General features: G+C 46.6%; 1 protein-coding gene across 1 annotated transcript in view; it reads left to right on the top strand.

The window, feature by feature from the left end:
• Window positions 1–26,722, top strand: part of STAB1 (stabilin 1) — a 1,160,316-nt gene that overhangs the window by 897,482 nt on the left and 236,112 nt on the right. Inside the window, exons 55-56 of the mRNA XM_069643183.1 lie at window positions 4,043–4,277; window positions 10,839–10,988. Of these exons, the coding sequence (XP_069499284.1) occupies window positions 4,043–4,277; window positions 10,839–10,988 (385 nt within the window). The remainder of the gene's footprint in view (window positions 1–4,042; window positions 4,278–10,838; window positions 10,989–26,722) is intronic.

The following is a 26,722-nucleotide window of genomic DNA, read 5'->3' as shown; positions in this document are numbered from 1 at the left end:
AAGACCCAGAGGGACGCTAACTGATGGTCAAGGGGCAAATTGGGGGAGCGGTGGTCACCGTGATCTCTATCTATTGCCTGAACAAGGCCCAGGACCAGTACTGGGAAAGGGTGAGAGCCAAAATAATGTCCTTTGCTCGAGTGTGCCCTGATTGTGGGAGGAGACTTTAATATGGTCTTGCAGCCCGAGAGTGATAGGAAGAGCGAGGGTCCCTAACAAGATACACCAGTGCAACGACGGGTGCCTGCCCATTTTCAAAACTTCAACGAGGGGCTGGGACTGTTGGACACACACACCAGGGAGCAAGGGTGCGACCCCCTATTTACATACTTTTCCAAGGTACATGCTACTTTCTCGAGAATAGATTATATACTGGTTGACTCCTCCTTGCGGGAGCGAGTATCTGAATCCACGGTGGAGACTATCCCGTGGTCAGACCACGGCCTAGTGACAGTCCTAGTAGGTGTCCCCCCGAAACCCCATGCCAAAACAAGGTGGGCATTCAACAACCTGCTGGTACGAGATAAAGTGCTATCCCAGGCTAGCCTCCATGCAATAAAAGAATATTTCGAAATTAACAACAATGGGAGGTTGGTGTGGCGGGGGTCTGGGAGGCGTTTAAGGCCACAATGAGGCGACTCTCATTGGAATGGGTGCTAGGAGAAAAAGGAGAGGGAGAACGAGGTGAAGCGCCTTAGAGAGAAAATAGAAGCCATCCAGCAAGGGGGGAAACTGAAGTCCCAAGTAGATGGGCGGATCCCAACAACACAAAGAGAAAATAAAAGCCCTCCTGGTCGGTCAGACTGAACGTAAACTTGCCTTCTTGAAACAGAAGTACATAGAAAAGGGAGAAAAGGCCGGCAAGATGCTGGCATGGAGGTTGAGGGAACTCAGGAACAGTCGCAGGGTAGATGTCTTATCCCCTGCCGAAGGCTCGAAGCTTCTCGAGAGCTCTCAGATAGCGCAGGAATTCCACCAGTTTTATGACTTATTATACACATCAGAATATAGGGGAGACGGATCTGACGCTGACCGTTTCCTCAACTCTCTCCCGATCCTGCATCTCCGACCGGAAAAGGAAGATCCTATGGAGGCGCCCATCACACCCCAGGAAATAATAGACACCATTAGTGAAATGAAAGGGAGTACCACCCCCAGGGACGATGGCTTTACGGTAGCATTTTATAAGGCATTCCGCTCCGCTCTAGCTCCCTTCATGGCCAAGTTGTTTAATACGTCCCTGGAGATGGGCTCTCTTCCCCAGTCCATGCTGTCGGCCCTGGTCGTAGTTATACCTAAAGAAGGGAAGGACCCTGCTCAGTGCTCTTCCTACAGGCCCATCTCACTCCGGAATACCGACGTGAAATTACTGGCAAAACTCCTGGCCAATAGGTTGGCCCAGCACCTGCCCTTGTTGGTGCATGGGGACCAAGTGGGCTTCATTCCGGGCAGACAGGGAACAGATAATATAAGGAAGACCATAGTCTTAATGCACAAGGCCGCTCAGAGAAGACTAGACGCCCACCTCAAATCCATAGACTCGGAAAAGGCATTTGACTGGGTCGATTGGCAGTACCTTGGCAGGGTCTTTCAGAGGATGGGGCTAGGGGAGAAATTTAGAGCTTGGATCGGAACACTATATAATGGCCCAGCGACGAGAGTGGCGGTCAATGCCATCGTCTCTTCCCCCCTCCAGCTAACTAGAGGGACTAGGCAGGGTTGTCCCATCTCCCCCCTATTGTATGCCCTGGCTATGGAGCCCTTGGCTATCGCCATTAGGTTGGATCGAGAGATTGAGGGTATCCAATGCGGGGAACATGACTTTAAACTGTCGTTATTCGCTAACGATATTCTTTGCTACCTGAATAACCTGCCGGAATTCCTCCCACGCCTCCTGGAGCAGATACAAACTTTTGGCGGATTCCAGGCCTGAAAATAAACCTCTCCAAGTCCAGTGTGATGCCCATGGGAGTAGACGACTGGGGAACTGTGGAAAAGAAAGCAATTGGGGGAATGAGAGTCGAGTGTAAGTCCACCTTGTACCTGGGTGTTCATCTCCCTAGGGACCTGGTATCCTTGTTTGACTTCAACTACTCCCCAATCCTGGAGAAAATTAAAGCAGATTTGCTACGCTGGGGCCCACTTACCCTTTCCTGGTTTGCCTGAATGGTATTTGTAAAAATGAACAGCCTCCCCCGTCTCTTGTACCTTTTTACGGCACTCCCTACCCCCATAGAAGACGCCTTCTTCACAACGCTCCAGGGCGTGGTTCAACATTTTATCTGGAAGGGGAAACGGACAAGAGTTAAATATGCACCTTTGACTCTCCCTAGTGACCATGAGGGATTCGGCATGCCAGATTTTAAATTATATTATAAAGCGGCGCAGCTCCGTGTAATGATGGAACACTTGAGAGACGACATGGGTACCTGTTGGACATACATACAGGACACCCACACTCACCCCAAGAAAGTGAGAGACCTCCTATGGTGGAATCCCCCTGCACGTTAGATCCCACCCCACGTTGGCAGTTCTCTGGGAATTATGGAGGGATAACAAGGCAAATACTCACTTCTCCTCCTGGCCCTCGCCCCTGAGCTTGTTGTGGGGCACCCCCCTTGATCTGGTAACATAGGGCTCCATAACACAAAGAGCAGATCGGACATGGTGCTTGAGAGGGCCGCACAATTGTTTAGGGAGAATACCTTTCTTGGATATGAGACGTTAGCTGAGGGCATGAGCTCGTCCCCGCTTTCGGTCTTTGAATACCTGCGTGTGAAGGGCATCTTAACAGACCCTAAATGGTGTAAGAATCTCTCTCGCCTACTCACACCCTTTGAGAGGATAATTGTTGAATCCAACAGAAGGAAAGGAGCACTTTCTAGAATTTACAGGGTGTTGGTCATGGCGGATCTCGAGGGGAGGTAGAATTTGAAACGTTTTGGGGTTGAAAAGGTGGGTGCGGAGATGGAAGATGAAACCTGGGGTACAGTTTGTAAAGTAGTGTTGGCAGGGTCTCTTTATACGGTAGCGATGGAACAGAACTTTAAAATTCTGCATGCTTGGCACCTGCCCCCGGCTAGACTATCCAGAATGTTTGTGGGTGGGAATATGGCCAACAGGGAACATGGTACCACATGTGGTGGGAGTGCCCAGCCATTCTAATGTATTGGGCCGAACTGCTGAGCTTGATTAAGGACATGCTTTGTGTCTCCCCGAAATTGCACCCTGTTGAACTCTTGCTCGGCGTCCCGCCCCCTGAATCCGAGTCATCTAGCTTCCTGAGAGCTGTGGAAGCCATGTTTAACGATAAGATGGACAGCTTATTGCTGGAGTGGAGTGCTGTATTGTTAAAAGAAGATTGTGATGCCCTGAAACTTTGAGAGGCCACTGTCTCTGGGGGTGTTTCACTCCCCAGACCCATGAACTCTAAGGGGTCCTGAAGTATGAGGTAATATGGAAGCCACAATCGTAGAACCCACTTTGTCTTGAAGCTTTGGTCTCAATCTAATTTATCTGTATATCCCTGCCAGATGGTCGGGCTTGGTAGTCACAGTGCGGGGGAAGGGTAAAGGAGGGAGGTGGGGGAAGAAAACGAAGAAAAAATGATGAAGACATTTGGTGTGTTTGATAGAGTTGCAACATTCTGTTTTATAGACCAAAAGTGAAAAAAATATATATATCTATATACAATCCAAAGTGGTAAGTCTTGTCTTCACAGTTGTATTGTCATGAAGCCAAAGAAACTAAGTTAAAATGTTTGGGTCCATTTCAAGGGATCTAGGATTTAGTAGTTAACGCCAGCTATGTAAAATTCTGCCTTGAGTTTGAGCCTCAAATAAAATCTCTTTCTGAGGCTGGATTATTCTCCAGTTAGAACATAGAGACCAGCTTGTGTTTCTTCCATGTAATGTTACTCGTGTCCCATAATGCTGTAATATTCCATGAGTTTGTAAAAACCTATTTTGGTGATGTTTCATAAGCCCTCAAATAACCTGTGTATATTCCTCTCTTGTAACTGTCTGTACCCCTTCTTTTACAGGGAGGTTACAACCACTGCAAATATTCTTATCAGAATCCTTGGCTGCCCCTTTTACATCACAGGATGGCATATGACCTTCGCTACCTCTACATCAATGACTACCACGATCTATTTGAGTCCCTCTACCCCAAGAAGAGACCACGAGTTAGGCTGATTGACGGCTGCAGCAAGAAGTGCTTCATGACAAACTGGACTCCCGAGTGCTGCAAAAACCACTATGGGAGAGACTGCCGAGGTTGGAAGATACCCACCCCCATGCAGGCTCCTTCCAAAAAGCTGAGGAAGGAGCCATGTGCATACTGTGTGGCATGTTGAGTGCTGGAGGAGTGGCTATACCACTCCTGTTCTGAGTGCCGGATAGTGTCTATATTCTTCCTACTTAATGTTAAGTTGCTGCGTAAATGACGGTGTACTGCACATTGAGTCTAGGAGGGAGTGGTTCTGATGCGTATTGTGCCAGGACCATGTAGCCAGAGCTGTGAATGTCCTGGTGGCAGTATGAGTGGGAGCTGCATAGACCCCCAAGTTTGCAATATAACTACTGTTGGCTGGACTAAGTGATCAGCCTCAGATCTAGGAAAGTCAGACTGTAGAGCTACCCTCTTGTTCTAAAGTTAATGCCATCTCCCTGTAATATGTATAATAGAAAAGAAGAGAATATCAGTGATGAAAAGTGCCTTGAGCAATGGCAATTCTTGTATCAGAAGAGCCAGGACTTTAGTTGAGACTAACACTTATCAGTTCAGAGGGACTGGCAGAAGATTTTTCTGGAATAGCGACAGGGGCAACATCATGTGAACTAACATCACAGCACACTGAATACCAGAAGTAACCCCTGTGGCTAAAAGAAGCATCTGACGCCCAGCGTGGAGGGCACAACATAGAAAGAAGCCAGCACCAGAGTGAGGTCAGGTCCGCCACTTACACATGCTGGTTTTTGAGTGCCATTGGTCATCAGTGTATCCTATGTGCAGTAGAGTGGGTATTACTGGGAGTCAGTGTATTGAACATGCTGGATGTTGAGTACCATTGGTTGTCAGTGTTTCCTATGTGCAGTAGAGTGAATTCCACTGGGAATCCGTGTATACAACATGCTGGATGTTCAGTGCCATTGTTTGTCAGTGTTTCCTATATGCAGTAGAGTGAGTGCCACTGGGAGCCCATGTATACAACATGCTGGATGTTGAGTGCCATTGGTCGTCAGTGTTTCCTATATGCAGTAGAGTGAGTGCCACTGGGAGCCCATGTATACAACATGCTGGATGTTGAGTGCCATTGGTCGTCAGTGTTTCCTATATGCAGTAGAGTGAGTGCCACTGGGAGCCCATGTATACAACATGCTGGATGTTGAGTGCCATTGGTCGTCAGTGTTTCCTATATGCAGTAGAGTGAGTGCCACTGGGAGCCCGTGTATACAACATGCTGGATGTTGAGTGCCATTGGTCGTCAGTGTTTCCTATATGCAGTAGAGTGAGTGCCACTGGGAATCAGTGTATACACCATGCTGGATGTTGAGTGCCATTGGTCGTCAGTGTTTCCTATATGCAGTAGAGTGAGTGCCACTGGGAGCCCATGTATACAACATGCTGGATGTTGAGTGCCATTGGTTGTCAGTGTTTCCTATATGCAGTAGAGTGAGTGCCACTGGGAATCCGTGTATACACCATGCTGGATGTTGAGTGCCATTGGTCGTCAGTGTTTCCTATATGCAGTAGAGTGAGTGCCACTGGGAGCCCATGTATACAACATGCTGGATGTTGATTGCCATTGGTCGTCAGTGTTTCCTATATGCAGTAGAGTGAGTGCCACTGGGAGCCCATGTATATAACATGCTGGATGTTGAGTGCCATTGGTCATCAGTGTATCCTATGTGCAGTAGAGTGAATACCACTGGGAGTCAGTGTATCCAACATGGTGAATGTTGAGTGTCATTGGAAGTGAGTGTATCCTATGTGCAGTAGAGTGAGTGCCACTGGGAGTCGGTGTATACAACATGCTGGATGTTGAGTGTCATTGGGAGTGAGTGTATCCTATGTGCAGTAGGTTGAGTTCCACTGGGAGTCAGTGTATACAACATGGTGGATGTTGATTGTCATTGGGAGTGAGTGTATCCTATGTGCAGTACATTGAGTTGCACTGGGAGTCAGTGTATACAACATGGTGGATGTTGAGTGTCATTGGGAGTGAGTGTATCCTATGTGCAGTAGAGTGAGTGCCACTGGGAGTCGGTGTATACAACATTCTAGATGTTGAGTGCCATTGGTCGTCAGTGTATCCTATGTGCAGTAGGTTGAGTTCCACTGGGAGTCGGTGTATACAACATGCTGGATGTTGAGAGTCATTGGGAGTGAGTGTATCCTATGTGCAGTAGAGTGAGTGCCACTGGGAGTCGGTGTATACAACATGCTGGATGTCGAGTGTCATTGGGAGTGAGTGTATCCTATGTGCAGTAGAGTGAGTGCCACTGGGAGTCGGTGTATACAACATGCTGGATGTTGAGTGTCATTGGGAGTGAGTGTATCCTATGTGCAGTAGGTTGAGTTCCACTGGGAGTCAGTGTATACAACATGGTGGATGTTGAGTGTCATTGAGAGTGAGTGTATCCTATGTGCAGTAGAGTGAGTGCCACTGGGAGTCGGTGTATACAGCATTGTAGATGTTGAGTGCTATTGGTCGTCAGTGTATCCTATGTGCAGTAGGTTGAGTTCCACTAGGAGTCAGTGTATACAACATGGTGGATGTTGAGTGTCATTGGGAGTGAGTGTATCCTATGTGCAGTGGAGTGAGTGCCACTGGGAGTCGGTGTATACAACATGCTGGATGTTGAGATCTTGAGTGTCATTGGGAGTGAGTGTATCCTATGTGCAATAGGTTGAGTTCCACTGAGAGTCAGTGTATACAACATGGTGGATGTTGAGTGTCATTGGGAGTGAGTGTATCCTATGTGCAGTAGAGTGAGTGCCACTGGGAGTCGGTGTATACAACATTCTAGATGTTGAGTGCCATTGGTCGTCAGTGTTTCCTATGTGCAGTAGGTTGAGTTCCACTTGGAGTCAGTGTATACAACATGGTGGATGTTGAGTGTCATTGGGAGTGAGTGTATCCTATGTGCAGTAGAGTGAGTGCCACTGGGAGTCGGTGTATACAACATTCTAGATGTTGAGTGCCATTGGTCGTCAGTGTATCCTATGTGCAGTAGAGTGAGTGCCACTGGGAGTCTGTGTATACAACATGCTGGATGTTGAGTGCCATTGGTCGTCAGTGTTTCCTATATGCCGTAGAGTGAGTGCCACTGGGAGCCCATGTATATAACATGCTGGATGTTGAGTGCCATTGGTCATCAGTGTATCCTATGGCAGTAGGTTGAGTTCCACTGGGAGTCAGTGTATACAACATGCTGGATGTTGAGTGTCATTGGGAGTGAGTGTATCCTATGTGCAGTAGGTTGAGTTCCACTGGGAGTCAGTGTATCCAACATGCTGGATGTTGAGTGTCATTGGGAGTGAGTGTATCCTATGGGCAGTAGGTTGAGTTCCACTGGGAGGCAGTGTATCCAACATGCTGGATGTTGAGTGTCATTGGGAGTGAGTGTATCCTATGTGCAGTAGAGTGAGTGCCACTGGAAGTCAGTGTATACAACATGCTGGATGTTGAGTGTCATTGGGAGTGAGTGTATCCTATGTGCAGTAGGTTGAGTTCCACTGGGAGTCGGTGTATACAACATACTGGATGTTGAGTGTCATTGGGAGTGAGTGTATCCTATGTGCAGTAGGTTGAGTTCCACTGGGAGTCGGTGTATACAACATACTGGATGTTGAGTGTCATTGGGAGTGACTGTATCCTATGTGCAGTAGGTTGGTTCCACTGGGAGTCAGTGTATACAACATGCTGGATGTTGAGTGTCATTGGGAGTGAGTGTATCCTATGTGCAGTAGGTTGAGTGCCACTGGGAGTCAGTGTATACAACGTGCTGGATGTTGAGTGTCATTGGGAGTGGGTGTATCCTATGTGCTGTATGGTGAATGCCACAGACAGTTGTTAGGAAAGTTTTTTTCTTTTTAGTAACTTTGCCTCCATTTGTATGGACCCCCCCATATTGTTTTTGTACTTTGTCCTGACTTTTTGCACAGAAGTAAAGCCTTCAGCTTCACTCCACTGGCTTTTGGTCACATGTTATGGGGAAACGGACTAATCTTTCAGGCTGTCAGTACTGGAAAACTATGTTTCCTTTAGTCTTTTGACTTTACCTGTTTGGGTAACTTGTTAACATTGCACAATGCATCTTTCAATGCAGTGCAATGGGACTTCTTTTGTATGACCCTAGACTACCCTCAAAGGAATTTGCTGGTTATCTCAGATGTGCCTAAAGACAGACTGGTGGCAGCAGTTACTTTTTCATACTTTTTATGGTATTTTTCTTTAGCCTAACTACCATTACAACACTTGGCTAATAACAGTGGCTAGTGTCCCATCATGGCCATGCCACAAGGTTTTTGTTTGTTCTTTTGGCCATCTCGTCTTTTTGCCTTCCTCCTGCCTTCTCAGGTCAGGAGATTCCTATTTTGGTCAAGCACTTGGCCGCGAAACACAGGGTTTTCACTGGTTAGTGCAGGGTCATGTGTGTATGTTCTCAGGTAATGGGCTGGACTGTCTGGCCCCAATCCAGAAACTGTTGTCAGTATATCTGGAGTGTATGATGTGTTTGACATGAGTGGTTCCTGACTGGACCACTGGTGGTGTGTGTATGTGTAGGGTAGAGTTGTGTGCTCACCTGGACTTTAGGATAAGAAGATGAGTCCTGCGCCCATTTTCCAGAGATCCTCCTGCAAGGAGCCAAATACCCTGCCCAGCTGTGAAGACTTCAGAAGACCCGAGGACCAACTTTTGCTGCAGTCCCGGTGAAGCCCTGTCTGGCTGGTGATCTTTAAAAGTCCTTCGGTGGAGCTTCAACCCTTGGAGTGGTGGGACCAAACATTCCCATCGTCTGCTCAGTGCCCTGCAAACTAGAGGCTTTGGAAGTGTTCCCGGGCCATTAAGTGGGCTGGCCAACTTCAGTTTGAGCAACTGCGTTAGAGAAGTCACCATTCTGTGTTTTGACTTGGAACTTTGGGGAATCTCTTCTTGTTCTTCAAGAGTCCTATCTGTGAAACTTCAGCATTCCAGCATCAACGAGACCCGAGATAGGAGACTGACTCTGACCACGACATCTGTGTCCCCTGCTGTCACCGTGCATCAGTGACTATCACCGAAACTGGCTCTTCCACCTGTGGCCAAGCACCTTGAAGGTTGCTGCATTGGTGTGGTCTGCATTTATCCACTAGAACAGGTGGGACCTGCTCCTGGATCAGACTGGAACTTCTTGCACCCTTAGCTCTTGGGCTTCTTGAACCGGAACCAGTGGCTGGAAAACTGACCTCTGATGACCCTTCAACAAGCTGCCAATTCTGAGAAAAACTAGAGGGTGGGGGGGTAAGTTACAGCGGTACTTACTTGCACCCCAAACTCCTCCTGTAAAGGATTTTAATACTTTTGAAAAGTTGGACCATTGTTCGACTTTGGCAATACTTGTTTCCAAAAGTCCTCCAAAAGTTAGGAATAGTCGTATTCGCTAGTATACAACTTCTGCTATCTTCTGGAACCATTTACCTATCCACAAGACCCTTCTCCTAACTTTATTTCGCAGGCTCCCAAAACGCCTGGAAACTTTGTGAACTCTATGGCACAAGGCCCCCATCAACTTAGGGTTGGACATTTCAAGTTAAGGGGGGCATTTTTGTGGCCTGCCATTACAAATAACAACCACTGCCTTCCCTTTCAGTATTGTGGGGTGAGGGATTGTGATTTTATTGCACTGATTACTGTGGTTGTGTACATGTGTCTTACTATTAGTGTTGCTCGATATTACCTGCTCGTACTCTTGTTACATAGTGTGTTCTTGGACAATAAATAATCCATTGGTGGTGCCATTGAGAGTCAGTGGATCCCACATGCTGGATGTTGAATGCCATTGGTGGTCAGTGTACCCTATGTTGGTGTCATTGGGAGTCAGTGAATCCCACATGCTGGATGCTGAATGCCGTTGGTAGTCAGTGTACCCTATGTTGGTGTCATTGGGAGTCAGTGTATCCCACATGCTGGATGCTGAATGCCATTGGTGGTCAGTGTACCCTATGTTGGTGTCATTGGGAGTCAATGGATCCCACATGCTGGATGTTGAATGCCATTGGTGGTCAGTGTACCCTATGTTGGTGTCATTGGGAGTCAATAGATCCCACATGCTGGATGTTGAATGCTATTGGTGGTCAGTGTACCCTATGTTGGTGTCATTGGGAGTCAGTGCATCCCACATGCTGGATGCTGAATGCCATTGGTGGTCAGTGTACCCTATGTTGGTGCCATTGAGAGTCAGTGGATCCCACATGCTGGATGTTGAATGCCATTGGTGGTCAGTGTACCCTATGTTGGTGTCATTGGGAGTCAGTGTATCCCACATGCTGGATGCTGAGTGCCATTTGTAGTGGGTGTATCTTATGTACTGTAGGATGGGTGGAATTGGGACTCTTTTACTACAAACTCAGGATGTTGAGTGCCGTTGCTGGTCAATGAATCCCATATGTTGGTTGTTGTGTCCTGTCTGTACTTCATGTAGTGCCGGAATAGTCAATGGTGAAAGATCTTGGAGCTATAGTACAAAATATCGGATGAGTTGCAGGTTGCAGAACCCTGATGTAGTGTGTGTTCATGCTGTATTCCTGTGGTATTCTCTTTGTAATGGTTTGGAATCTTCTTTTCACAGCATGCCCCGGTGGTCTGGAGACACCATGCAGCAATCATGGACTTTGCAGAGATGGTATCCGTGAATCAGGAGAGTGCATCTGCTCTGAGGGTTTCACTGGCACTGCATGTGAACTGTGCGAGGCTGGCAGATACGGCTCTGGCTGCATAGGTATGTATGATGTTGACTGCTGTAAGGAAACATGGAAATTGACCTTTTTTAAAAGATATGGTGGCTGTTGTTTTAACCCACTCTGGTTGCGCAGCTACCAAAATATCACCAACACCATTGCTACAGAGAAAAGAGAAAGTGGTGCCAGAAAGCAGACTTTGTGGTTGGCATGACGACTGAAAATGCTGCGGCATAGTCAGCCGACACAAATAATGTTATTTCTTGTTCTATTATGCCGATGTAATCCAATAGTGGCTTGTTTAACACATTTCCTTCCAATCAGGAGTTCTGTACCATGTGATGTGGCTGTGTCACTTTCAAAGCTGGGGTGGCATAGTGATCTTACTTTTCGCATCCAGAGGGAGTGGGGCTATATTTGAGCTTCTTTCCTGGCGCCCTTGTGCTACCTGGAGGTTTCCCTTTCTGAAAAAAACTACCATACAAGCGATTACATTTTGCAGAGGTACACTTCTCAATGGCCCTCATTACGACCCTGGCGGAAATCGAAAAACGATGGCGGAAATGCAATACCGCCATCGAATAGCGCTCGGTGCGATTATGACCCGTCACCGTAAAGTACGATGCCATTAGCGACACCGTAGTGAACGCCAACGCTAACTGCACCAAGTACGCGCACGCGCGCCATGCCAAACCGTAATTACCACCATGGCGCAACGGTACGCGAATTCTGACCCTAGCGGACATATACCTAACGCCATCAAGCATGGCGGAAAGTACCATTCCGCCATGGTGAGAAGTACGGCATCGCGAACCAACCGTAAAAGGCCCTACTGAGTGCCTGTACACCACTCCCTGGCCACATTGCACAACTCCTCGTAGGTGCAATGAAGTCACAATGCAACCAGTGAAATGTACAAGTCACCCATGCATGCCAACGAACAAATGAATCTAGGGGCTCCAAGTGCCTTGTGAGTGGCCATCCATATTTGCCATGGCACCATTGCCGTACTGATGCAGCACAGGCATGTGAAGGTTCAAGTCCAGCAACATGAACTGAAATATGAGACAAACAAAAACAGGCCCCCCATCGCTTGACACCAGTGTAAGGCAACATTCAAAGCAGTATCCTGAGGGAGACTGCACCAGCCCTGTACTCCTGCCAGTAAACAAACCAACCATCAGCATAAGCATGTACCACACAAGTTGGCAGAGTGACTGAGCAGCCAGGCTCATCTCAAGAGGGGCCAATGGGAGCTGCAGGGCACAGATGGCACGAATACAGAAGCTATTCCAATGGACATGACCTCAGTCTCCCTCCAAGAAACGCACGCAAACACAGGCACCTGTGACCAGCCATATTCTGATAATCACATCATTCCACCAATCCACCTGGCTGACCGGCATCTGTTACACAAAAGCTAATCCCCCGCCCCTGAGCATGACATCATGAAAACAGTCATAATGGCAGCCCCTATCCCTGACCTCACTGGGCTTCGTAGGCAAACGCGCCCAGTACAGTACCACGCAACTATACTCAGAAGCCGGAACCCAATGCAGATCTTCTCACAATACATCACTCCACAAATAGGAATATGCTACATTACTTGCAAAGAATAACGCTACACGGTCAATATCATAATCAAAATTTAATGCACAACAAAATCACCAAGCCCATACAGCTATTAGGTCATGAACTCCAAAATATATTTCATTATTGTGGGCTGCATCCGCAATAAATGACCAGCTTCTTCTTGTGTGACGCCCTGTTCCTTCATGGTACACAGGGGCTACATTCACGTTCAAAAAGGCAACATGGAAGCGCCTAGAACCGCAGGGCCGTCCCATTAGGTAGGCACTAGTCCAGCTGAAAGGTCGATATGTTGCTCCTAGCCACTAGTACTGCGTAAGGGCATGTGGCCCATTGGCGATCGTCCCATAAAATCGTAATGGTGCTCCACTGATTAACACGAAGCAGCAGGTGTCGGGAGTAAAAGCCATCTGCAGGAGTGGCATACAGATGGCAGCGGCAAAAGGGGAGGAGATACCTGTCACCCAAATGAAATGAAAAAGAATGGTATGGGCATCAGAACTTAATTTGAATTACTCACTTCAATGATCACACTAAATCTACAGCCATATGCATGCTAGCCCACTCAAAAGGATTATTCCCACCCAAAATTCACTTGCGAATCATAACTATATAAATCGAGGTGAAAACACTATTACAAACGAGTGTTTGTGTGCATGCGTCTGTTAAAACAGAATCCATTAGATGGGATTAGTAACGTGCATAGACACAAGTGTTGGAAGGCGCGTCGAGACAGGGAGGGTTCAACAAGGGCAGATAGACGATGGTCCCACTATGGCAGCCCTGCATCACATAGCGCAGGGGAAGTGGATAGATTCCAAAAAGCCCTGTACATGGCAAACTCTCCATTAAATCATCTGTCCATGCATCCATACATCATTCCCTCATCCCGGAATGAAAACGCCTGATTATTTACTCACATAACATGTGAAATTTCCATTGAGTCTGTGCGTAATGCAGTCTGCAAAATCCACTGTGCTCCAGCCCGGAATTCCAGTGTTGTGAAGTAACATGTATTTTGGAACGTCCTGCCTTATCGTCCACTACGCTATTGCGCATCCCATACTATTCATATCAATCATTGCATTCTCGCCATGGCCCCTGTCCCAAGGACATTAAACAATAGAACGTTATATTTGCAGTCAGACCTGTGGGCGTCTCCTCGCCGCTAGCTGAAAACCGAAAGCGCTGTCCTTCGAATTCCTCATTTGCAACATCACATCGAAAAGGCATCTGTGACCGCTTGAAATCACAAATCCATCCATGTAGTGCGGCAGTGTGTGAAAATGGCAACTGGCTTCACTCACAAATGGGACGCCCCGCCCGTCGGTGAACCTCGGTACAGTGCTGCATGAGGGTCCAGCGTTAATCGAGTACTACATTCCACTGACCCTTCACAAGTTTGTTCGCGACTGCAAAGATAGTATGTGAAACAATGGGACCATAGCAGAATGAACATATGAACCAATATTTCACTGCCATCGGGATTAAATACATGATTGTAATAGCAAGATGCCATGCGTCGAATTGCAGCGTTGTGTGCGGGACGTGCTCGCCCAAAGGGGATTGCAGCTTGCACAGGTGGAATGAATCACCACAGGTGGAGGCTATACAGCCTGAAAACACATAAATTGCACACCCAACCCCCTCCCACAACCACACCCACTCCAAAATGCTACCGGCAGGACTAGCGATGTTGGCCCTGGGGGACCTGATAGCACTGCAAGTACTCCAACTTCAAGAAGAAGACGAACACCAACTACTACAACAACCGGCCGCACAGAGGAGACGCAGGAGGAGGAGGAGGGCAAGGCAGGGCCAGCAAGGCCCACCAGCACAGCCACTACCACCACGCAGGCAGCCCGCAATCCCACGCCTCCGAGCACATCCGTTGAACCTCACTGATGAGCAGATCCACACCCTCTACCGTTTGGACCGGGACACCATAACCGCCATTGTGGACATGACACACGCTGACCTTGTCAGCATGATAGATAGGCCAACCGCCATCCCACCCCTACTGAAGGTGGTGTCTGTACTCCACTTCCTGGCCACAGGCACCTACCAGCACACAGTCGGACAGTTGCATGGCATTTCACAGCCACTGTTCTCACGGACACTATTGCAAGTGCTCGATGCCCTCCTGAAGCACGCAGACGACTACATCTCTCTACCACGCTCGGAGCAGGAAATTACGAACACAAAAGTGGGATTCCATGCACTTGGCGGCATACCGGGTTGCATTGGTGCCATCGACTGCACCCATGTGGAATTGGTCGTCCCACATGCCATGGAGGCCCAGTACCGCAACCGAAAACAATTTAATTCTCTTAATGTACAAATGGTGTGTGACTCCAACAGGATCATTACACATTGTTGTGCCCGATTTCCTGGATCAACCCATGATTCTATGGTCTTGAGGAACTCTACAATACCACGCTACATGGAGCGACACGCAGGGAACAGATCCTGGCTACTCGGTGAGTCTCATTTCATGCATGATAATGTGGGGTATGTGATGCGGCAATGACCTGGCAGGAAGGGGGGGGGTGCGTACGTAGCAATGTCATTCCACAAACATCCTTTATTGTCCACATACAGGTGATGCCGAGTATCCACTGAAGAGATGGCTCCTTACACCACTCCGGAATTCACAGAACCAGCATGAGGAGGACTACAACCATGCCCACTCACGTACCCGTGTAGTCATAGAACAGGCATTCGGCCTACTGAAGACTCGTTTCCGCTGCCTCAGCAGGTCTGGCGGGGCACTCCTGTACCGCCATGAGAAGGTTGCAAAGATGGTCATGGCATGTGTCATGCTACACAACATGTGCGTACGTAGAAATGTGCCCATGCCCCCTGACGCAGAACTGCAAGCACCTGGAGATGGTCAGGATGAGGGTGGGGATGTGGCAGCACCTCAAGGAGTCCGCGAGGCACAGGAGGGCCGTGAAATTCGTCAGATTCTCATAGATTCATGCTTCTAGCACTCACGCCTGGTGGCTGATACATGGACACGGGACTTGTGGCACTGTGTGTGTCTGGAACATGCACAATATGGACTGTACGCCTATAAAGGCCTCGTACACAAAGATCAATGTCCACACATCTCATTGGATGATTGTGCAATGTTTATAGCATATGTGAAATTATGTTACACACCCCATCGACCCGCCACCCAAGTGAGCCCAACACACCCCCTCCACCCTCCTACCTCCCCCCCGAACACCAGTGTCCAAAGATGCTCATTGTCAGTGGGCAGACGCTATTGCAAGCCCCCTCTCCGGGTATCAGGGGCACCCCTGCCTGTGGAGCGCAGGTTCCTCCCAGATCTACGTTGGGGGCTGCCCTGGACGGAACTTGCAACGGATGATGTCTCTGCCTGCTCACGTCCATGCATGTCCCTAAGGGTTTGTGAGAGCTCAGTGAGCACACGGCGCACAGCGGCAAGTTCAGCACATACGTCTTTGGACGTCGCATGCAGTTCCCCCCTCAGGCTCTCGGTGCTTCTCTCCATTTGTACTCTCAGGCTCTCAGTGCTTCTCTCCATTTGTGCCCTTAGTGTCTCTGTACTTCTCTCCATTTCTGCCCTAAGTGTCTCAGTTGATGTTTCTATGGCTGCCTTAGTACCCCCACATTCATCAGCATGGTCCTTGAGGAGCGTGGCCAGTTGCTGCTGTTGCACGATCACCTGGTCGAGGGACTGTTGCCTCTGCTGTGCCATGGCCATTTGCGGTGGTGTCACAGAGGGGCTGATCACCTCATGTTGCCTTGCCACAGGGCTTGTGGGGGATGGCCAGTCGTCGTCTTGTGGGTGCCCCTGCGTGGTATCCTCATGGTGTACGGGATGAAACAAACAGGGGGATTGAGACAGGTCATGGATGGATCCTACATCGACATCACCGTTTTCTGTGTCGGAGCATGCTGCCATTAATGCAGTGTCACCTATGGTGCTGCTGCCACCAGAAGCAGTGCCTTCTGTGGCATCCATTGGGGGGACCTGTGGTGATGCTGTTGTGGGCATGCTGGCTACTGGGGTGCCTGTTGAAGTCCCCTCCTGTGTGCTGCCACTTGATTTGTGCTGCTGCCGTGTCTTGATCCGTGCAGCTGAGGTGGAGGGTCTTTGGCCGTTGGTCTTGGCCCTCTTTGCAGGTGTGCTGGTAGGGGTGTCCTGGAGCTCGTCGTTTGAATCGGACCCTTTGGTGGAGTAAAGGAGGGCGAGCGTTATTAATGGGTCTGTGGAAATTGGAATGGCAATGTATCACATGCATTGGGGTGGTACCTGAGGGTGATTTGGGTCAGGGCCTTGGAGGTGGTTTCATTTTTGTGTGGAATGAGGATGCAGTTGTTTTGCAGCCTGCAGTTAGGGTGTGCCTGCTGCACGTGTAGAGGGTGTTTTTAGGATTTTTAATTATTTATGTATTTAATGTGACTTTTAAAGTGCGCTATCAGGCCAATGTATGTGGACGTTCTCCTGGCCATGTGTTTCTGTTGCACTATGTGGACACATGGTACTTCACATGATTGGACATTGTGGATTTAGCATTGTTTTATTTGGGCCACCTACCTGATTCTTCGGATGTCTGCACTCCTTTCTCCATCCCTCCGACTCCCTCTATACTCTCCATTCCAATGGTGGAGGCACAGATTTCTTCCCAGGGGGTCAACTTGATGGGTGATTCCGATCCTCCCCCGGTAGCTGTGGCAATGTTACGGTTGGCGGATAGTATGCTCCGTACGCGTATCCGCAAGTCGTCCCATCGCTTTCTGCATTGCTGTGGGTTGCGGGGTGCGGCCCCCACCGCACTTACCCGCTGTGCCACCAGGGCCCATATGGCCTTCTTGTTCGCAAGTGCCGTCCTGGTCATTTGCGTCGAGAAGACGACGGCAGCATTCTCCTGGAGGGTCTCTGTGAGCACGGTGAGTTCCTCACGGGAGAAGTGGACCTGCCGCTTGCAGTCGCACGCTTTTTTCGCTACTTTTCCCATTTTTATTGCTTTCACTAGCGTGGATGACGGGTTGGGATGTGTCTCAGGGTAGTATTTTTAATGGTTGTGTGGGAATTCTGATTTTATAGGTGTACGGCGTGCTGTTTCCCGTTCCGGGACCATGTTTTTACTTCCGTTTCCGTATATTTACGGTCACCGTATTTTCCGATTGCCGCTCATTACGGTGACTGCTATGATGGGTGGCGGAATTGCACCTAGGGCGCCGTACGACGGCGGTGAGGGGCGTTTTGGGGACATTTCCGCCATCGCGGACTTTGCACTTCCGCCATGGCGTAGTGCTCGTGCCCGATGGGTCGGAATTAGCCGCACTTTACTCCGTCGTGCAATGGCGGAAACGCTATTTACGCTATGGCGGTCAGGTCAGTTACTTTCCGCCAGGGTCGTAATGAGGGCCAATGTGTTTTATTATAATGACATCTGTTCGTTGTCAGTGGTACTGCGCCTCCAATAAATAGGTTGTGAGCAGATCCGTGAGTTGTAGTTCATTGGAGAGGTGCCGTACCACTGGCAAATGTTTTCTCCTGCTCACAACCTGTTTCCATTTCTATTTCATGTTTCCTTGGTTCTTGTTTATTTATTTTATTTTTGGAGAGGAGCAATACCACTGACAACAGTCACCTTTGGTTATAGAAATGCATACAAGTCACCTAAACTCCTGAAAGGAAGGTAAGTAGTTATGCAATAGGATAACCAGTTTACAAGAATAGAAGCACTAACTTTGTGAGTCCATTCACTAAGTTGAAATGTGGCCGGTTGTAGCAACAGTCACCACACACGGGTGACAGCAAGCATCTCAGTAGGCGTGGTCAAAGTAAGTCTTCGAGAACAGGATCCATCAATGCTGGAACGCTGAAACTTGGCAGGCAGGCGACTTGTAGGACAAGCTGGAGACCATGAAAGTTCTGCGCCAAAATGTGGAACGGCGATGCTTCTAGTACTTGTGAGGGTCTAGGAGTAAGAGACGGACACAAAGGTGGCATTTTGATTGGTAAAAGCTTTTGTTATAAAGTAAAATGTGCTCCGCAAGTGTGGATGTTGGGCTGGGAGCTCTGAATCTCTTGCTGGATTCCTCCCGTTTGATGTCGGCTACCTGGCGTCGGCAAGGAGAAGTTTGTACTGCCGCTCTATGCGCGTAACGCGCTTTCACAGGACTGTGTTTTGGATTCCATTGGGACTTTAAACATAGGCGATTACTTGTAACTTGCCATCAAGAACACAGGTTATGCCGCGGGGTTTGCCGCGAATCTTGTTGGTGCTGGTTTGAGAGTGTAATTTACTCTCTACTTCTCTTTTTCAGCCCCGCCTTTTTTTGCTCCGCCTCCCGCCCGCTCTCCACCCACAGCCTCTTCCTTATTAGCACTGGTGCACGCGCATCTCACGCGCGCATACAAAGTGCTCCGGAAGTGTGGCTGTTGGGCTGTTCGGCTGGCGGCAGTGGGGGTGGGCTCCTCTTGAATATCAGTGAGTTTAGCTTACCGGTTTAAGTGTCTGTGTATTGGATTACCTCACCTTCAATATTAACATGCGAAAGAATAAACTCCCGAAATTGCGTAAGGATGCAGGGGCTGACTTCTTTGCTGCAGTCAGCACTAGAAGGGCGAGTCTTGCGTGTGCTGCGGCGATGCCGCTGCCTGAGATGGGAGACGAGGAGGCGGCACTCCTACAGTGTGTGCAAGACTGCTCTAACATGGAGAAAAAGGGGGATGAAGTTATGGATCCTTCCCAATTGCTGTTTGGGGAAGAAGACATGAATAATGATACGTTACTTGAATCTCTTAATTTGGATGTTGGTAAGGAAGTTCTGTTCCATAATGAAAAAAAGGATAATCATGTTCCAAGTGTCTTCAATTATGATGACATGATGGACTGTCCTAACACCTTACCGATGCAGGATAAGATTGATGCTGCAATTCCTGTAAGTAATCAGGTATATGTGAGTAACATGACACCTACTGACTTTTCTGTCATGATGAGTCTATTTAATAGGCTTTTGATGGCAGAGTCGCATAAGCAAACAGATGCTATCAAGGAATTGACATCTGAAATATTGCTATTACCAAAAAGACTTGCGGAATCTATAAGTAACATAATGATTGAAAAGTTTAGCTTGCCTAAACTGAAGAATGCAGATGCATATAATGGCCTTTGTACTGGCTCGGTTACGACTCCTGAAGAGATTATTGTTATAACTTAAACTCAGGAAGATACAATCGAACCGGTTCAGGGAAAAACTGACAATGATCAGAGTGAGATGGTAAAATCAGACCTGGCGGCGAGTGCACCGCGGAAAGTTATAGAAATGGAAATTCCAGAGACAAAAGTGTCTAAAAGACAGGGGAAAAAGTTAGCTAAACTAAGGAAAAAAAACAATAACAACAAAAATGTATGGGCGAATAAGAACACGTCAAGAAAGTTCTTGCAATACTGTGATATTGACTGTGATGAAGTGATGGCGGTCCCTGAAGTTAAAAAAAACCATGACAAAGGATTGGCGCAAGGGTTGCCTTTGAATGTTAACAATTCTAAAGAACAATCCACACAGAGTGTATACACCATGGGAGACTTGCCTTTATGTGAAATTATGAAAATAAAACAGATTCAGAGTGATGATATGTTTGAAATATTTAATGTAGGAACATATAACCCTAACACTGACGACCCCCTTATACAAATGAGGGGAGATGTCGGCAAGAAAACAATTTGCATTGGGCCAGTTATGACTGAGAGTAAGACGATCTCGGGGGAGGACTTTGGGGGGGGGGTCCCTGTACCTGTGAGGTCACGTTGGGTATTACAGTAAATTCAGGTCTGGGCAGTACCGACTGGAAGGTTTGTGCTGAAAAGGCCAGTATTGTCAGTGGTTATACATCAGACCAACTGGGTGGCTTTAAGAAAAATCTAAGCCTAAGATCAATTGATGGGGAGGTCCCCTCGGGACTTATGGGTAGTGCAAATTACTCCACTAACTTAAACAGTAACCAACACTCAGGGAGCGTGGCTCATATCAACCATTGCTCCACTGACCAATCTGTACAAGCTGAATACATGGGAAGCGTCGCTAATTTAAAATCAGTAGGTATCACTAATAATTCATCCGATATACAGGGTAGGTGCGTGGCATCTAAAGTTGACGGCACTTCTGACTGTAATGGCCCAATTGGACTGATGGTTAGTCTCCCCAATATAACACATATTGCCAATAGTACATCTGGGTATCGGGGAGGGTACACACCTAATGTGGACAAATGAACCAGAGAACCCGACGGGTCAAAATGGATTGGCTATCAAACATACAAGTGATAATGAAAACTTAGGGCCTAATTTGGTTGGTACAGTTCAGGGTTCGGCAATGAGGCAAGCTCTCAAGGATGACGAGGTTTACCATACCATAATGAAGGTCCTCAATGAAAGGCACTTACATGAAGCAAGGCTACCACTGGTGGGACAGGCAACCGACAATAAGATAGATGGAACATATGAGGAGTATTGTGCGGGCAGAGATAGAGGCAACCCGGCAATTACAGGACGAAGTAATGGGGTAACTAACGAGCTGAAGAAGGGACATGAGTGTGGGGTGTCGGAACCAATTCAGGATGTGCGTGTATTGGAACTAAGGGAGTCTGTTAGGCCTGAATTACCTGGGCTGGTTCTTACGACCTTATTTAAGGATTTGGACAATATTTCCCTGAATAGGCCCTACATTCTGTCCCTATTTAGCCAAATTAAGGAACTTAATCTGATTTCATCTGCAGACATAGAGTTGGTAGACTACATTCATAGGTATAGACTGGATTATGTAAGGTTGGTGATTCCATCACCTTTAGTAAGAAACATATTACTAAAAGAGGCGGAGCAGCTACAATGTAGGGTCTTTGACATCTTTGAGTTTGTCCATACTATGCCCACTACAAATAGGAAATCCAACTATAACACTTCCGCTGTAGAACAGCCGCCACTGCAGGGGGATAATCTAAGACTGAAGTGTGATGACAATAGTGACAAACAGGACTGGAGATGGTTAGCTCTATCTCTTTGCGACTCTATTGACTCACTAAAATGATTGAAGTCCCTCTAGCTGGTCCAAAACTCTAACACTCTTGAGTTGGAACTCGAGAGGCGCAACCAATCTGTTACACAATGTGTTTCTAATGAAAGAACTGTCAAAATGTGATTTTGATCTCATCCAAGAATCGTGGGCAAGGGCGCATTTATGCTGGGAGGGATTTACGGTCTCATCTTTGTGTGCACAGGGAGGTAGAGTGGGTCGTCCAAAGGGGGGACTTATTACCACCATTAAGAATGTCAATAAACCTAGAGTTACAGGGGAGTGGTACTTTTCCCATCATTTTTTAGTGGTGGGATATAATTTGATGTTTAACTCCATAGACACAGCTTTTCTGTTCATCAATGTTTATTGGAATCCGGCAGAAAAATCTGACTTACAACTTGGTGAAGAACTCCGAAAACTTGGGTCCTTAATAGACACCTGGTTGGAAGTGAATCCCGGTGGGCACATTGTAATTGCAGGCGATCTAAATGCAGATTGCCTTGATGAATCTGGTTTTGGTGATTTCTATATTGCCAACTCTGCGTCCATGGATCTCTTGGGAGTGAATCCCAAATTGTGGGGTAGGATCTGGTCACATTATGTGGAGGTGTGGGGGTTGGAAATGCTTACAAATAATCTCCCGACCTGGAAAGCTAGAGGCTGCACGTCTACCATTGACTACATCTTCTGTTCTAAATGCCTAGGGAAGTTTGAGTGTAAAGGAACTGAACTTAGTGATCATTGTATGCTTACCATCGAAATTCACACTGTTGTCCATACAATGGAGAACAGGACCTATAAATATGGTTTTGAGACAAACTGCTCAGGTAATAGAATAAGATGGTCTCGAAAAAAAATGCCAAATTCTATGCTTTACTGATAAAAGATCATGAAAATTACACACACTACCAACGTGTGGAGTGTTACTCTCCCACTCAATTTACTGACTACATTGGTAGGACTTTGCAGATATTGGAGAAGTCATTCAGCACGCAAAAGATTGATAAGAGTCATAGAATCCATAGTTTCGATAAAGAAGTCTGGGAACATGAACGTAATATGAGGAAGGAAATATGTAACATCAATAAAGCGGGGTATTCTAATACCTGCATGTTAGCTATGAGGAAAACAATAAGACAGAGATACAAAAACTGGTCCATTCAGTATCGTAGTTTAAGATCACAAAGGGATGGGTAAGACATGTTAAAAGCTTTGAGAGGATTTAACACAGCCAACTTTTGGAGTCTAATTAACAACATGGACAGGAGTCAAGAGAATGTACTATTGAATCCCATAAACGAAAGTCTGTGGCTGCGTCACTTTGCTAATCTTTATGGAAATAAATGCAGTGAGCCTGTGGGAAGCTGGAAAAGTAACTCTCCCTGGCTTTTGGAATATAGTGAGAGGGACATTTCTGATGCTATAAAGAAATCTAAAAACTCAGGGGCACCTGGTCCTAACAATCTATCTAACAAAATACTTAAGAGGGACCCTGAGATTTGTGCAAAAATATTGCTAGTTCTATTTGACAATATACAAATTTCAAGATCCATACCTCAGTCATGGAGGGTGTCCATAATTGTACCTATATTCAAGAAAGGTTCACGTCAATGTCCTTTAAGCTATAGGCCCATCGCCATTTCAGACCCCGAATCCAAACTATTCACGTCGTTGGTGTTAAGAGATATCCAGATATGGATTGAAAAAAATAACATTTTGGATTTGAGACAGACTGGTTTTAGGAAATATACTGGGACTGACTCTGGGGGCCTAGTGATACATAGTCTCATAGCTCAATCTTTGAGGAAGGGTGCCAGGTCGACTTTTGTCGCTTCAATGGACCTAAGTTCAGCCTTTGACCTTGTCGACAGAGCTACACTATGGGATAAACTGATAACATTAAAAATGCTGCCGTTTCTCATAGACATAATTATGGCTCTTTACACCAATACTGGTATAATGGTAAGATTGGATTCAGAGGGTACTCTGTCGAAAGAACTTAAAATCTATAATGGACTGCTCCAAGGGTGTAGGTTGGCACCAACGATTTTTAATCTATATGTAAGTGGTGCGGGTGTGGCCTTGTCAAACAAAGGCCTTCTTCCGCCTAGAATTGCGAATATTCATTTGGCGTAGATGGCCTATGCTGACGACTTTCTACTTATTGACCCTACCAAGGTAGGACTACAAAGATTATTAATAGCCTTTGAGGACTTTATTAAGGGAATTTCGTTAAAAATTAACCCCTCCAAAACTGTGATAGTCCGCCTTAGTAGAGTCAACAAAAAGGAGAACTCCTACACATGGACATGTGGTAACAACAAGTTAAAAGCAATGCCTTGTTTTAAATATTTGGGCTTCGTAATTTCAGCAACGAATTCGAGACCCTTATATAATATTATAAGTCTCAACTTAAACTAAAGGCGGACATTGCCATCCCGCAAATGAGAGCACTAGAGACGAAATATGGTAAATTTACTATGGCTCCACTCAGGGAATTTTATTTGAAAAAAGTTATCCCTCGCTTGACCTATGGTTCTGAATGTCAATCGATCAGCTGGGAGGCCGACTTGTCCTATATTGAGAATTACATATGGAAAACAGTTCTTTATTTTATCCAAAAATGTATACCAGGTGAACTGGTTAGATATGAATTCGGATTAAACTCATTGGTTGCAAACGTGAAATGGAAAATACTAGCTTTATGGAGGACGTGTAACGCAGGGTCTGAAGGGTCATTGTACTCGTGTGTGGGGCAGGATACCGGTAATCCGTTTATTCATACTCTGACTGTGGAGACTTTAAATTGTTTGAAAATGATGGGTATGTCTGTAATCTCCTTGAAGAACAAACCACGGTGGGTAAAAGAGATTGTCATGGGTTTTGATTGGTTAAATACAAAAGCAAATATTGCAGAATCTTCATTGTACCAACAAGCCTGTTCTATCTATAAATGGTATCCAACTATGGAAAGATACTTGCATAAGTATCCCAGCAAACTGATCAGAAATGACTATATTCGTTTCAGGTTCAATGTTGTATTAACAAATCAAATTAATGTCATTAGAAACAACTATTCAGACGAGTGGAGATGGTGTAGATTTTGCAGAGTCGAAGGCATGGTCGAATCATTACAACATGTTTTACTTGTATGTCCGTCACTAAAATCCGCTAGGGTAAAGTATTTAGCAAAATATGTACAAGATACTGCCAATGTGAATAGGGATTTCATTTGGACAAGAATGCTACATAACTGTGAAGATAACCTAAACATCAGAGTGGTTACCTATTTGAGGAATGTTTGTTCTATTTTCTTTTAGAGGATGATAATCCATGCTGTTTTCGATGTTTTAGTTGTCTTGGTTGTAGATTGATATATGTGTAACTAGTAAGAATGGAAAAACAGAGGTTCTTTGTTTATTTTATGTTAGTATGTACTGTTTGTAGACTGAAATATTTTTTAACAGTCTTTTATTACGAAATGATACATATTTAGTATGTATTTAGAAACAGAAGTTCTTTTTCTTATGCTCGTATATGTTCTTTCTTTTAACTATAAAGTAATGTTTTCTCTTGTTTTTTTGTTGTAAAGGTTTAAATAAACCAAAACAATAAATAAAAAAATAAAAAATAAAGTAAAATGGGAGAGTTGGAGGAAAACCTACTTCAAGGTATCTCTAGAAGGGGTTTCCCTGCCTCAGCAAACCTAGCTAATGAAACTGTGTCTGAATGTCCAAAGTAAAGGCTGCCATCCTGTGTCCATAACCTACGCTTTCCCTCTGAAGCTCAACTAAGTATAATGTGCAAACGGAGAATGCTTCTTGACTGCCAACCTGCACCCCGATGTTGTCAACCAAAATGCAAAAGTTCCAAAAGGACTCAAGGCGTTTTCTTCCTTTCCCTGGAATATTTCCAGCATATGAAAACAAGTAAAGGTTCCACAAAGACCCAAGAGTTTGAGTTCCTTTCTTTAGGGTCTTTCCACTATCTCTGTGTCTCTAACAATCTGCCTTGTATGCAGGAGATCCCTGTCCCTTCCTTAGCACCCCTGAATGTCTTTAATAGAATTATGACTTTCTATAGCGTTATTGTTGAAAATCTGAATTTGATTGTCAAAACCGGAGGCTCAGATTATTCCTTGATTAACTCTCCTGCCAAGGAGGATACTCACACTTCTCATTCACCCACAGCCTCAGTTTACTCTCCTGCCAAGGAGGATACTCGTGCTTCTCATTCAACCACAGCCTCGGTCTACTCTCCTGCCAAGGAGGATACTCGTGCTTCTCATTCACCCACAGCATCGGCTTACTCTCCTGCCAAGGAGGATACTCGCGCTTCTCATTCACCCACAGCCTCGGTCTACTCTCCTGCCAAGGAGGATACTCGCGCTTCTCATTCACCCACAGGCTCGGTTTACTCTCATGCCAAGGAGAATACTCACATTTCTCATTCACCCACAGCCTCGGTTTACTCTCCTGCCAATGAGGATACTTGCGCTTCTCATTCACCCACAGCCTCGGTCTGCTCTCCTGGCAAGGAGGATACTTGCACTTCTCATTCACCCACAGGCTCAGTTTACTCTCCTGCCAAGGAGGATACTGGCGCTTCTCATTCACCCACAGCCTCAGTCTACTCTCCTGCCAAGGAGGATACTCACTCTTCTCATTCACCCACAGTCTCGGTTTACTCTTCTGCCAAGGAGGACTCGCATTTCTCATTCACCTCCAGCCTTGGTTTACTCTCCTGCCAAGGAGGATACTCACACTTCTCATTCACCCAAAGCCTCGGTCTACTCTCCTACCAAGGAGGATACTTGCGCTTCTCATTCACCCACAGCCTCGGTCTACTCTCCTGCCAAGGAGGATACTCGCACTTCTCATTCACCCACAGCCTCGGTCTACTCTCCTACCAAGGAGGATACTTGCGCTTCTCATTCACCCACAGCCTCGGTTTACTTTCCTGCCAAGGAGGATACTCTCACTTCTCATTCACCCACAGCCTCGGTCTACTCTCCTGCCAAGGAGGATACTCGCACTTCTCATTTACGCATAGCATCGGTTTACTCTCCTGCCAAGGAAGATACTGGCGCTTCTCATTCACCCACAGCCTCGGTTTACTCTCCTGC

Source organism: Ambystoma mexicanum, chromosome 2p (assembly GCF_040938575.1).
Source record: "Ambystoma mexicanum isolate Mex_15411 chromosome 2p, UKY_AmexF1_1, whole genome shotgun sequence".
Lineage (NCBI taxonomy): Eukaryota > Metazoa > Chordata > Amphibia > Caudata > Ambystomatidae > Ambystoma > Ambystoma mexicanum.
This window is presented reverse-complemented; position numbering and strand designations above follow the sequence as displayed.